This window comes from Mercenaria mercenaria, chromosome 13 (genome assembly GCF_021730395.1).
Source record: "Mercenaria mercenaria strain notata chromosome 13, MADL_Memer_1, whole genome shotgun sequence".
Lineage (NCBI taxonomy): Eukaryota > Metazoa > Mollusca > Bivalvia > Venerida > Veneridae > Mercenaria > Mercenaria mercenaria.
In genome coordinates, this window is record NC_069373.1 from 30,739,163 (window position 1) to 30,751,998 (window position 12,836).

Consider the following 12,836-nt stretch of genomic DNA (forward strand, 5'->3'; position numbering starts at 1 on the left):
TGAAAGTTGTGAATGTTATAAAAAGTTCAGCATCAACTATTCATCAACTATAAATGCATAAACATACTTCTGCAGGAAATTCAAAATGATGTAAAGGTTTACCTTTTTTTCAATTGTAAAGAAAAATTAATCATCTGGTACAGGTAATTTGAAACAATTCAATTAGCTTTACTGCCGGTCAGTTTAGGTTGGCTATTGACAGGTGGTACAATTTGCTCTTCTTGAGGTTATATCACCTCAGAATGGCGTTTTATAAGTCTGTGCACAAACGGACCACAAATACCAACGCAGTAAAATACATCTTTGATGTTTTTACACTGACAACACTACGAAACGTTTATCGTACAAATCTATCCAACTTTTGATGATACTTTCTGGAACATTATTTTCTATGTACATAACCTAACACTAGTCATGGTGAAATCTATTTTTCTAAATTTCAGGAAAAAGTTCTAGCGACCACAACAACGCCTGGTTCTGAGATAGAAAAATATATTTCAATATGCAAAACAGAAGAAGTAGTGGATAATATAAATGCGAAATTACAAGGAGTGTTTGGCCGTGCACATCTGACCCTATCTTATAACCTCAACAGCCATTGCAAGTATTGGTAGAGGCGATAGTTGAGCAACAAGAAGGAAATGCAGGAAATAGGAAATTGAAGCTTCTTAGAAAGGTGAATATTGCTGGAGAGAAGGAAATCTGCGCGGTAGCAGATATGGCAATGCTCCCAAACATTCAAAATTTATTGATACTTGCTGACTGTATGAATGGAAGGCTTGCCGAATACAATGTGACATTTCATCAACTCCCATCAAAACATTGGGAAATTGCCGCAATATCGGATACAGAGATAGCAGTTACTTTACCTGCAGATGACCAAGTACAAAACATTACTGTCATTACTGTCAGGGATACTCTCTCTGAAAAAAAGTTTCAGGGCGACCATTTGGGATCAGATACCGTAAATCTGACTGTTCACTGATCATTGCTATTCGCAAAGACGAAGGATCTACCCTAGAATATTGGTCGCTAGACGGAACCTACCTGCGCACTGTCGCTTCATATGAATACATAATTGACTATATGACTCTTACAGTCGATGAGCAAATACTATATTCATCAGTTAGAAAGTATCTTGTCTGCTTGCTTGAGCCTGATGGTACAGTGTTGAAATCTTTATGTTGATGACAATATGCTTGGCCCTTATGGAATAGCGTCTGATGCCTTTAGAAATATCTATGTTTGTGGACTAAATCGTTTACGCGTTGTATCAAAAGAAGGGAAATGGGAACAAATTCTTGCTCAAGAGGACGGGTTTGCTCCCCATTCTGTTCTTTTCTATGAAAAAAAAAAGAAAATACTTTTTGTTGGTCAAGTCAAAATGTATCAAGATGTACTTCTGTTTCAGATGATTTGAAACAAGTAGAATTTAAGAAGTGATGAGGACCTAGTGGGTATTTTAGGATTTAGACAAAAGCGACCGATTTTCTCTATAACTTTATATAAACGGAGAGCAAACAGTCAGAATAAAAAAATCTAAAGCGAGAATGTTTTGGATTTTATTGATGATTATTCTTAACATGTGTATCAGATAATAAATCTTTGCAATAACTAACTTAGTTCCACTGAAATAACGACAAAAACATGAAAATAGTGCTATTTTCTTTCGCGTTGGCATGAGAGTGTGAATCGTTCAATGAAAACGTTTTCAGTACACATCAACTGTGACAAATTTTGTCAAAATGTATATTCAAACATTGCAACTAAAGGAAAAATGTTGAATTTTGAAGAAAACACTTCTTTGGGTTGTTTACCTAACAGACGACTCGGAATGGATTTTCTTGCATACCAGACGGGGATTTCCGGTATTTTTACCGGTGCTGGAAAAATCTATCTTACACCCCGGGGTGTAAGATGACTCTCGTGCTTTAAATGACGTATTACGAACTATATATATATGGAAGATTTATGTAGTTATTTATATTTTATTTCGTAAAACGGAATAAAAATCCAATACCTTGACAGTTCCTCTTTGTTCCTGATAGTATATTTCTCGATTCAAAACACGTTATTTTATAAAATATTCATAACGTTACGCTGGAACTGATAAAACAAAACCGGAACTAAACATTGTTATTTGTCTTTGAAACGTCATGACGTCTTTCCTGTTTACGGACGTTGATTTCCCGCGCTTTGTTTAAATACGCCTCTATAAGAAATAGTTCTAAAAAGAAAGCCGTTCGACTGATTTTATTTTTATTATAGTATCTTGATATCGGTATGCAAGAAAAAGATTCTGTCACTGGTTATAGGTGCAGATGGGAATATCCGGCTCTCGGGTAACTGTTTATGCGGTAACTCGGTAGGAACCTCGTTACCGCCTAAACAGTTACCCTCGAGGCCGCAAAATCCCATCTGCACCTACAACCAGTGAAAGAATCTTATAATCTTAACCTTATTCCCAGTAAGTGTTCTGTACTTTTTGATTGGTTGTCCCTGACCACACGTCGCGACATATGACAGATAACAGTATCAAAGAAACATGAATCATCCCTGCTTTTAAACATTTATCACTGCAGAAAATAAAACAAGGCATAAACATTTAAAGGGAAACGGCCACTTTCGGTGAAATCAAATTGACAAAGTCATATGTATAATATAGGCAATCATGATAATGGCGGGCATTAAAACATGAAAATAAGAAAATATTATACGTCCTTTACAAGTTTGGAAATCTAAAACTTTTATCGTAAAAGGTCTAGATCTCTCTTCATATTTTTTTCCATCAAACTATTGAATCGAGAGTAGAAGCGTTCAGAAAAAAATGTCTGATTTCGATTTTTTACATTGTAAAAGGTGATTTCGATTATTTTTACAGTGTCAAAAGGAAATATACATATGATACAGACAACAATTTCCTTGAGTGGACGACAGTGTGGATAGTTGTGGAGGGAGGCGGTAACCACACCCAAAAATTGTCTTCTGTCCTCTTACAAAAGCTGCGTTCCGTGGTATTCACATCTAATGGTAGCGGCAGTTATTTGAAGTAGCGAGAGATCGAACAATTGTCTCCTGCGCTATTAGTAGAGCGATTTACTACTGAACCCCGAGCACTTATAAGCCAAAAAGGTTACTGAACATAGCTAGTAAGACTTTGTACTACAGAAAATAATGAGAGTGCTGACAATAAAGGTACCCATTATAATGGCTGTTTTGCATGAAAAGCCATGTATACTCGCCTAACTAGTTTAAATACCACGCTTGGCGTCCTTCGTTGATGATATCTGTCATTCACAGGAGTGGTGATATTATTGTAGATGTAAATGGAATGGTGCTTTTTTTATTTCGGTCTCTTAGATCGTTCAGTGCGACATTTATTTTATGTGAGTGTACTGCTTCAGTTTTCAACTTGAACATTTCAGCATGAGTGGTTTCAATACGTATCCCTACTTTAACCGTTTTGGGTATTTGGATATGGTGCCTGCTTTTCAGTTTGGTAGTTTCTGTAATATACAGGGCCCATAACCTCAGATCCCCTCCCAAAATTTCATAGGTTTATTTCCGCCCATTGTCTGCTCGCTTAGGACAAACACATTATTTCAACCGCTTGTCACGGAATTGCACTCTTTATATCATTGGAGATTTATGGTGAGCTAACCCATCCTGCGTCGTTCGGTATCAGCAATCATAGTGTTAACTCTCTTAAGGTTATACACTTCAGTAGTTAAAATACTTTTGAATAAAATGATTGATACCTCAATTTTAGGCTATCAAAAGTGTATGCGTGCCAGATTTAATGGGCGGGTGCCTTTGCCCTGGATCCTCCCTCAGTGTGTATTTTTATGCACCCAGTTTGCAAACTTCTATTACGGGTCTTTGTAAAGTAATAACTGTTTGCATGCAGACCATTTGCAATATGCGACAACTCTCAAAGTTTTGGCGAAAAAGGGTGTGCGTTCGCACCCCTCACATCCCCTCTGAATACGCCCTTGTAATTACTATAATTGCATCCGAATAATTTGTTTTCCTTTTTGCTCATTACTTTTGAGTAAAGTACGTGGAAAAAGAGTAAACCGCAAATCTATGTTTTAATGTGAATATTACTTTCATTGTCCTTGTGTTAAAAAAATATATTTAGATGTGCAATATTTCAGTTTAACTATGAACATATATATATTTCTATATGTTAATCAATCTAACATTCTGTTATATTATGTTTTAAATTTTTAATGCTTTAAATAATTCTAAAAGTGAAAATCAGTAAATGAATTAAAAAGAATAATATATTTTTATTCAAACATGTAATTTAAAATAACAGTATAACGGTATTACTGTTATATAAGCTGTTTTGAAGGGAGACAATTTTGCCAATAAGCCAGCAATTTGGCTTAGATTTCTGGGTATGTTCATTTTGTTGTAAATGTAACAAATAGGATTTTAAAATGTTTAGATAAATGTTAAATACTTAAATTTGTTCGAATACCAGGTTGTTTATATAATCTTTCAGTTTCAATTTTAGCATAATCACATTGGTCATAGCTCTGCTGGTTCCAACGTTGTTTTAGTGGTGAACAAGTGGAGAAATATGGACGGAATTACATATTTCTGGTCTTGTTAGTATGATTTAAAGGAATACCTATCCGTTATATACCGAATTAAATGAAAAATACGGGAGCACCTGGAGCGCAAATGTATCCGTTTCTTAGCATTTAAATTTTCCATTTAACCGAGTTGTGCCGTTTATTCACACACACACACACACACACACACACACACACACACACACAAAATATTTAATACTATTGCTAATTTTTCTTATGTTTACCTTAAATCTTTCATAGAAATTACTTGTTTTAATCTAAATCTCTTAATATCTTACTCAACATATATATGTTTAAACATGCAATTATTATGTTTTCCTTTCTAGCTGCTTTATCCTTGTTAATCTCTGTTTTATATATGTTTGTCGGAAAATAGCTCATGAGCTAATGTTAACTTGTTATATTGTATCCGACGTAAAATAAAGCTTCTTGTATCTTGTATCTTGTACATCTGTGCAGATGTGATGGGGGAGATGATGTGTGATCAAATAATTATTGAAAACTAAATATCTATAGGGCTACATCTAAAGACAAAACATGCGTATTTTTATGTAAATATTCGGGTTTGTTCCGAAAACCCGACGCAACGCAGCATAAAGTTATGATCAAGTGGATACCGCTTTGCTTCTTACTTGCCGAGTCTTAAGCCTCATAACAAGAGAATCATGGTGGCACCTGAGTTTCGGAGCTTAAATAGGCTAGACAGAATGCAAGTATGGAAGAGGACCATAATATGCTCCTGGTGTCAAAAGTTCCACAGGTAGAAGTTGATTACATAAATTAGTGTGACTAACTGTTCAAACACTATACGCTTCGTAGGTCTTTAAAATTGGATGGAAAACATACACAAAGACAACTGGAGCAGGCTGAGAGTGTTTTGTAAGGAGTCTTTATAAGTTTAAAAAAGCTGTCTGCATCCGACGGTTCGTATCTTTTCTTTTACGTCGGGTCTGCTGATATATTTTAATGTAGCTCTTACCCTATCTACCAACCCGAGCTATCTATATTTTTACATAAACTCATCATATGAAGTTTTGTGGACGTAGGCCGAAGTATTCCCTAGCATCTATTTATTAGATGGAAACCGTTTTCTGTCTCCAAATTATTAAGATCATAATCTTTGGCCTAGAGCAACAAGGGCTATTACCAAATACAAGCAATCAACCTAATAGTCTGAAGGCAGTCGGCTCAGGCGATCTGTAGTTGTGAATTATTAATCTCCAGGTCACTGTGACCTCGAACTTAGTGCTTCCGACCAGATAATCATTATACATACCTTGGCATTTGAAGGCCCAAGCGGCCCCAAGGTAGTTTAGGGTTACAGGTTTGTACCGACGACCGACTGACACAAAAAAGATATTGTACGCCCTTTTCACCAAAGGAGGTAAAATACTTCAATTCGGTTCAGTTATTTTTGGCAAATCGGCATATACACTGCTTTTGACTATCTAACAATATTCCTACGTGAAAAAAGTGGTACACACAACATACATAAGATTTATAATGCTTCTTCAAATTATAAAGCATGAAAGAGTCCTGTTTCATAGGGTATCAGAACGTTTGAGACAAACTGAGAAATTCTAAATAGCATGTCTAATATTGCTAAACATATGGTATGTGCGACTGCTTTTAAAGAAAATGGAATTCCCTTGTATATTCTTCCTTGTTTAACTTTCCCCTTCGGATTCCTCCCCCACCCCGTCCCCATTCCGCCACTTACCATTTCCTTCCCCTTTAATAATTTTTAGCTTATATCAATATGTACTTGTTGGATGTTTGAGGCAACCCGTCTGAAATATTTTTTCATTACAGCTTCTTTTTGTTGTTGGCCTACTATGTAAATGCGTAGCTCTGGGGCTGTGTTTTTGGTGCTCTGTGCTTCCGAGAAATCTACCCTTACCTATTATCTTTTGGTATAAACTGAGGTCCAGTGTGTTAAATGTTTGCTCTTTCTTGATTAACATTATATAAATATAATCGTTTGGAAGAGTTGAAGACTTAGTGCAGATGTGAAGCCGCTGATGTAGGTAGTTATGAAGTTAGAAGTAAGATATAGGAAGGATTGAAAATTGGAATCAGACGTCATTTAGTTAGACAAGGAAGAAGAAGTCGTGAAATGAGAAGTAAGAAGTGAGGAAATTAAGAAGTGCGAAGTATAATTTAAAGTTAACTGTCTCGCCAGGGCTTTCAATACAAACAACATGTAGTTACCATACGTTATAAAATATGTACACCAAACACAACTATGAGACATTACACTTAGAGTATAAGGGAAGTTTTTTAGACGATAATGTCATTTCTTTATATATCTTTATTCTTATAAATCAGTAAAACTGAGCGAATGTCTATATGTTCCAAAATTAGTCGATCGAAAAAGAAATCAGTTATGCTTTCTTATGGTTTCGCTGACAAGAATTTTTGGGAGAACATTCGATTATAGCTTCACCAACTTGTTCGTTTTATCAGTTTATAAATACCTAATACATTCTGTCAGTATACGATGAAGGTGTGTCTGCTGCAGCAACTTGGGTTACTTTTATTTTACGATTCGAGTGATCGTTCTTTCTCCCCCAAACTTTTGAGTATGTGTAGAATAGCATAAAATTGTTGACAAATATTGGAATAATTACTGCAATCACACAAACACCTGTGATTGCGCATAAAACACCAATAAATCTTGAGAGTGGTTGCTTGGGAACCATGTCACCGTAGCCAACCGTAGTCATGGTGATCAGCGACCACCAAAATGCGTCAGGAATATTAGGAAAGTTTAAGTCACCGGAAAAATATATTAAGGTAGAAAACAACAACATAGCAACGAAAAGAAAAAGAGACATATGCATAAGTTCAGTGAAGCTTGCCTTGAAAGCATAGAGTAGCACTCGAAAACCCACTGAATTCTGTACAAGTCTAAACATTTGAAGTATTCTAACCACTTGTAAACAATGTAGAATATCTAGAACGGATGCTTCGTACTTCTCCTTTGGATAAATTGCTTCAACAATATATTTAGCATACATCACTGCAAGTGCAAACACATCAACCCAATGTAAAAATGAAAACAGAAGTTTATATTTGAAAGGACAAATTACCAGCCTTACAATAAGGTCTATTGTGAAACATGCTATACTGAAAAATTCGATGATATCTAAGAATAAAAATCGTGCACGAGTGTTTTCTGGTAAGGGCAATGATTCTGAATCATCTTCTGCTTGTACTTCTTCGTCACATGGCTCAGGATCCGTCGACAGCTCAGTCGTGGACATTTCAGATGGCTCTGGCGTAGTTTGAACGTATGCCGAGGTAGAACTATTAGATTGCGATTCCGTTTCAGCTTCTGATTCTGCATTTACTTCCGGTTCCGCTTCCGATTCAACTTCCGGTTCAGCCGATGATTCAACGTCTGCTTGAGAATCGGAGGAAGAAACATCTGCATCATAAAAATGATGTTTATAGTCGTCCCAATCGTTTCCAAAATAAAGTTTCCATTCATTAATATTAAGAGGTCGCTGGAAGGAATGATGTGTTCCCGCTACTAGCGCAAATAGTGAAATTGTAATTAGCAGCACATGAAGTATGAAGTATACCTGAAATAATACGAAAAACACTTAAAGAGTTATCGTCGCCTAACACTGTGCTTACAAGCTCCCGTACGGCAATACAACTTCTGCTTCCGGACCCTCTAGGAAACCCTTTTTTTTAATTTACTGCATTTGTCAAAAATGTAATTCCCTTATACATGTTACAGTCCCTGTATTTTGCAAACGTATTTAGTTGTGCCCATTTTGTTTTATTAATAAACTTCTTTGCACTAATTATAAGTCAGACATATGGCTAACGGTTGCTTTGAGTAGAAAATTTAAAGTTATTGTAGATCATCAACTGAAATATTTTTTCTGTAGTCATATAAGGCCCAAATACAGCTAAAACAAAGGAGAAAAACAAAACAATATACATAAAATATACAATACAAATGCGATTTTCGTTATCTAAAAATAAATATTTGAAAGAGAAACAATCTTTAACTTTTATCCCTCAGTTATAACATATTTTTTACAAATAGCTATATTCTTTGGAAAGTAAATAGAAAACAATCTAGATAAAAATGCATACATAAAATAAAACAAAGGAAGAAAATGAAAGAAGAAAAGGAAGGGGAAAATAGAACATCAACGAACTTAACGTGATAGGTAGCAGATGTAATCTGATTTTACTGAAAGTGAGTAATGAACAGATAATTCAGTCGGTTCAAGGGGAAATAAACAAACTACGACCACCACACTATTAGATGTTAGTGTCTGCATTTTATCTGACTGAACAATGTTTGTCTGTATGTTTTACATAATACACAGGTATAAAAGATAAAACAGAGGGCAGGAATAACTTTAACGATTGTAAATATGGTTATTTGAAAAATTTGACAACTTTTCATCATTATAAAAGATAGATTTCGATTGTGCTCACCTTGGAATAATTAGAATGATATGGTTCATTCAAGATAAGCCATATTTTTGCCTGAAAGCCCCGCCAGCCGTGCTGGTGACTCATACTTTCCAGTCTCATCCTGTCTGTTGTCTTTTGTTTCTCGTCCTCCTCCAGAATCTGCATTGAAATAACATTGAAATATTTTTTTCAGTGATTATCCAAGTAAACTGGCATTGGTGTATCAGTACACATTGTACGTTTCTAATGAAATAAACTGGCGCATTTTGTTCTAGAAAAGAGGAATTTCGAAGAACGATGTCAAAAGATATATAAAGTCATCTCAGCCAAAGAAGTATAAAATAATATTATTTTTATAGCTCTTTGTCTCGGCGTACAATCTGGTTTATCTGCATTGACATAAACAAAGAGCTATAAAAAATTATACTTCTTTGACTTAAATAAGTATGAGTGGTGCGAATTAAAAAGATTTAAGTTCTCATAAGATAGATATGGAACGTTCTCCTTGATTATACGCGGACGTCGTCAAAACAGCGGCCCGTTTTCACTTAGCAGCGTTTTCGTAAACTTTGCGCCTTTCCTTTTGTTGTTTATACAAATGAACGTCATAATTTATAAGGGAATACAAATATTAATTCATATTCTTTCGCGTTCAAGTATTGTCCTGTAACTGACATTTATAAATCCAATACCTACTGTTTGAAAGTGAAAGTTTCTAATATAATCTATAGTTACGTGTCAAGAAATATTGAAAGGCATGAAATAAAAATTCAAATTAAGTTACCTTTAATGCGTCTTGATCTTCAAAATATGCCATATACTTCACAAAACAACATTTTGCCAAATCTGTTTCTTCAATTCCCCAATATTCAAGTTCTTTCCGGAAAACTGATGGACACATATCACTCGGCATATGAAGCTCACTGCCAAGTTGCTCGTTCAGTATTGCCTGGAATGCACGGTGATCCCTGGCAACAAACACTTCATCTTCAAAAGCATGCATTTCACCTTGAAATTTGCGTGGTATTTTCTTTTTAATTTTTACCCATAACTCATCTAACATGTGAAACTTTGTTCCACTGATGTTAACAACTTGAAGTCTTAAAGCACCATTTTGCCCGTTTAAATCTCCGTTTACTTTCATATCAAGCTGTTTAGAGTTATTCATCTCCATTGTTCAATGCTATTACTTAAACTACTTTGGTTGAATTGCATAAACGCTGAGTCAATTATCATAATTAGGTTTTGGCATATTTACCAGTAATGCGTTTACACTGGCATCCCTACGGGTGATGTCACAATGCCAGCTCGATTTGTTAATTATATATTACTTTGACATTAATGGTTCTCAGAAGTATTACAATAATTTGAAAATGCATGAATAATAGAAAGTTGTGCGTTTTAGCAATATTTGCTTTATGAATCTGTTTGAAAGGCATAGAACGGAAATGACATCTTAAAACTACTTTTCTCCAGAATAAACTCCTGTTATCATTGTTATAGTTCTATGAGTTTGCATCAAGGCTGTTGCTTTTTCTTAAATCTATATAATTGTTTTCGGCTACCAAATTATTTTTTTCTCATGCTATGTAGGCCTACAATTAATGTACCTGTTCAAGTTTATGCTACAGAAAACTCATTTCTTGGGCAAAGCTCATGAAAACAATTTTTATTTCACTTGTCATCTGCTTTATAATCTCTATCAAGGATAGACACCAAGCTCCTTGTTAAACATAATTGAGCCGTGCCATGAAAAAACCAACATAGTGACTTTGCGACCAGCATGGATCCAGACCAGCCTGCGCATCCGTCTGGTCAGGATCCATGCTGTTCGCTTTCAAAGCCTATTATAATTAGAGAAACTGTTAGCGAACAGCATGGATCCTGACCAGACTGCGCGGCCACAGTTGGTTTTCCCATGGCACGGCTCAATTAATTTACAATTGCTTGACGAAATGAAGCGGTAGTATTTCTGGGTTTTTTTCCTTTATTTTCCAAAGACTCATATGAGCCGTGCCATGAGAAAACCAACATAGTGGGTTTGCGACCAGCATGGATCCAGACCAGCCTGCGCATCCGCGCAGTCTGGTCAGGATCCATGCTGTTCGCTTTCAAAGCGTAATGGAATTAGAGAAACTAATAGCGAACAGCATGGATCCTGACCAGACTGCGCGGATGCGCAGGCTGGTCTGGATCCATGCTGGTCGCAAACCCACTATGTTGGTTTTCCCATGGCACGGCTCATATTATCTACTTTAAGTTCTTTAAAGCATTTTCAGGACATTTTATTTTATAACGTAGCTTTTACATTTATCCCATACTTTAGTTGTAAAATAATAAATAATAAAAGCCTTACCATATTTTTACATATCTGTAAATCCCGAAATCAAATAATGATCTTTAATTAACGTTTTAATTCAAGTTCAAATATCAAACATTACAATACTTTACCAGGACGACATGTTTTTCTCTAAATCAGATCTGATCAATAATTACTGGAATATTCTAGTTAGCACAATCAACACATTTACAGTGACTGCATTTTCCAAACTCGTAATAAGCTGTTTTTATAATGGTAAATTCAACAAAACCACTGGCGGCGTATGTCTTAGACCATTAAGGACACGTGAATATCGATGTATCAGTACCGAGCATACGTAGATATAGGAGATATATTGACATGAGTAAACATGAAGAAGGAATTCAACTGATCAGTGTATTAAAATGGGCAATGGAAACACTACCACTTGATAATAAAAAGTAAAATGTAATTTCGTAAGTGATGAAATTTTATCATAGATGATAAAACAAGGGGAATATACGGGGAAGATAGGAGTTAATAACAGCTGAAAGGTGGCTAGTCCCCGGCCTTTTAGCAGTGAGAAATGTAATTTGTAGGAAAAATCAACTCTGGAGTTAAAACGGGAAAGACTACCACTGTGGAGTGTAAACTGGAAAGACTACCACTAACAGAAAAAGAAACTATCACGAGGGGCGGGGAGTGGGGGAGGTGTGTGTGTGTGTGGGATGGGGGGGGGGGGGGGGGGGAAAAAGCAAAAGTCCTACTCTCGGGGGAGTTTTATTTTCTTTCTATATTTTACATTTATACATCAATGAATTTCCGTATTCCAGCTTGAAATTAAAGTGCATTCCCTATTCCATACAAAAGAATATACAATGGGGCTAATCATAATTATCATAGTACAGTATGGTAGATCTATTGTAAATACTTTGATTTATCCACTGTACCTAAAAGGGTCACATATACGGAGGATGGTGGCCACATCTTGTGTCCGTACTCTCAGTCCATTGCCCAAACATCGCTGTCGTATGATTCTGTAACAATGGGTAAATCAACCGACCTATCAAAAATTTGACCCTGGAAATATGTAAACTTTTTTCCCTGCACATTGAGTGCTGTGATGAAAAGCAAGGAACCAGTAAACCCTACCTCGCCACGGAGTTTGCAGAGTTCAGCTCTTCAACAGGGAAGGTACGATTGATGTACTAACTTATACCGTTCAAGCGGGTTATCGAGTATAGAGTCAGTCTCTACTCTACCCTAGAGCTTCGATGTGAACTTACCCCATGAGTGCGTCCAGAATGCTTGGTCGAGTTTACAACAAAATCAAAAACAGAACGAGCGTCACTGTACTCTTTTCGTCTTATGGTAGGGCGACAATTAGGTCATTCAAAAAGTTGAACCCGGACCCAATATTTAACAAGGCAAGTTATATACCAAAACGTTTGTAAAGATCTGAAGTTTATCAGGCTGCATAAATTGGCATA

At 35.9% G+C, this 12,836-nt stretch overlaps 1 protein-coding gene across 1 annotated transcript; it reads right to left on the minus strand.

Annotated features, from left to right (window-relative positions):
- Window positions 1-6,927: 6,927 nt before the first annotated feature.
- LOC123529925 (potassium voltage-gated channel protein Shaw-like) lies at window positions 6,928-10,231 on the minus strand. The gene is made up of 3 exons (XM_045310522.2): window positions 9,832-10,231; window positions 9,069-9,206; window positions 6,928-8,191 (listed from the first exon to the last, which is right to left on the minus strand). The coding sequence occupies exons 1-3, from the start codon at window positions 10,219-10,221 to the stop codon at window positions 7,082-7,084; spliced, it is 1,638 nt and encodes a 545-aa protein (XP_045166457.2). The 5' UTR covers window positions 10,222-10,231; the 3' UTR covers window positions 6,928-7,081.
- Window positions 10,232-12,836: the final 2,605 nt, after the last annotated feature.

Bases quoted from the DNA above. Each gene is read 5' to 3' on its own strand.
- LOC123529925 (XM_045310522.2), bottom strand. From the start codon at position 10,221: ATGGAGATGAATAACTCTAAACAGCTTGATATGAAAGTAAACGGAGAT. The intron at 9,207-9,831 runs GTAACTTAATTT...ATTTCAATGCAG, and splicing joins AAGATCAAGACGCATTAAAG to ATTCTGGAGGAGGACGAGAA. The intron at 8,192-9,068 runs GTGAGCACAATC...GTATTATTTCAG, and splicing joins ATCATTCTAATTATTCCAAG to GTATACTTCATACTTCATGT.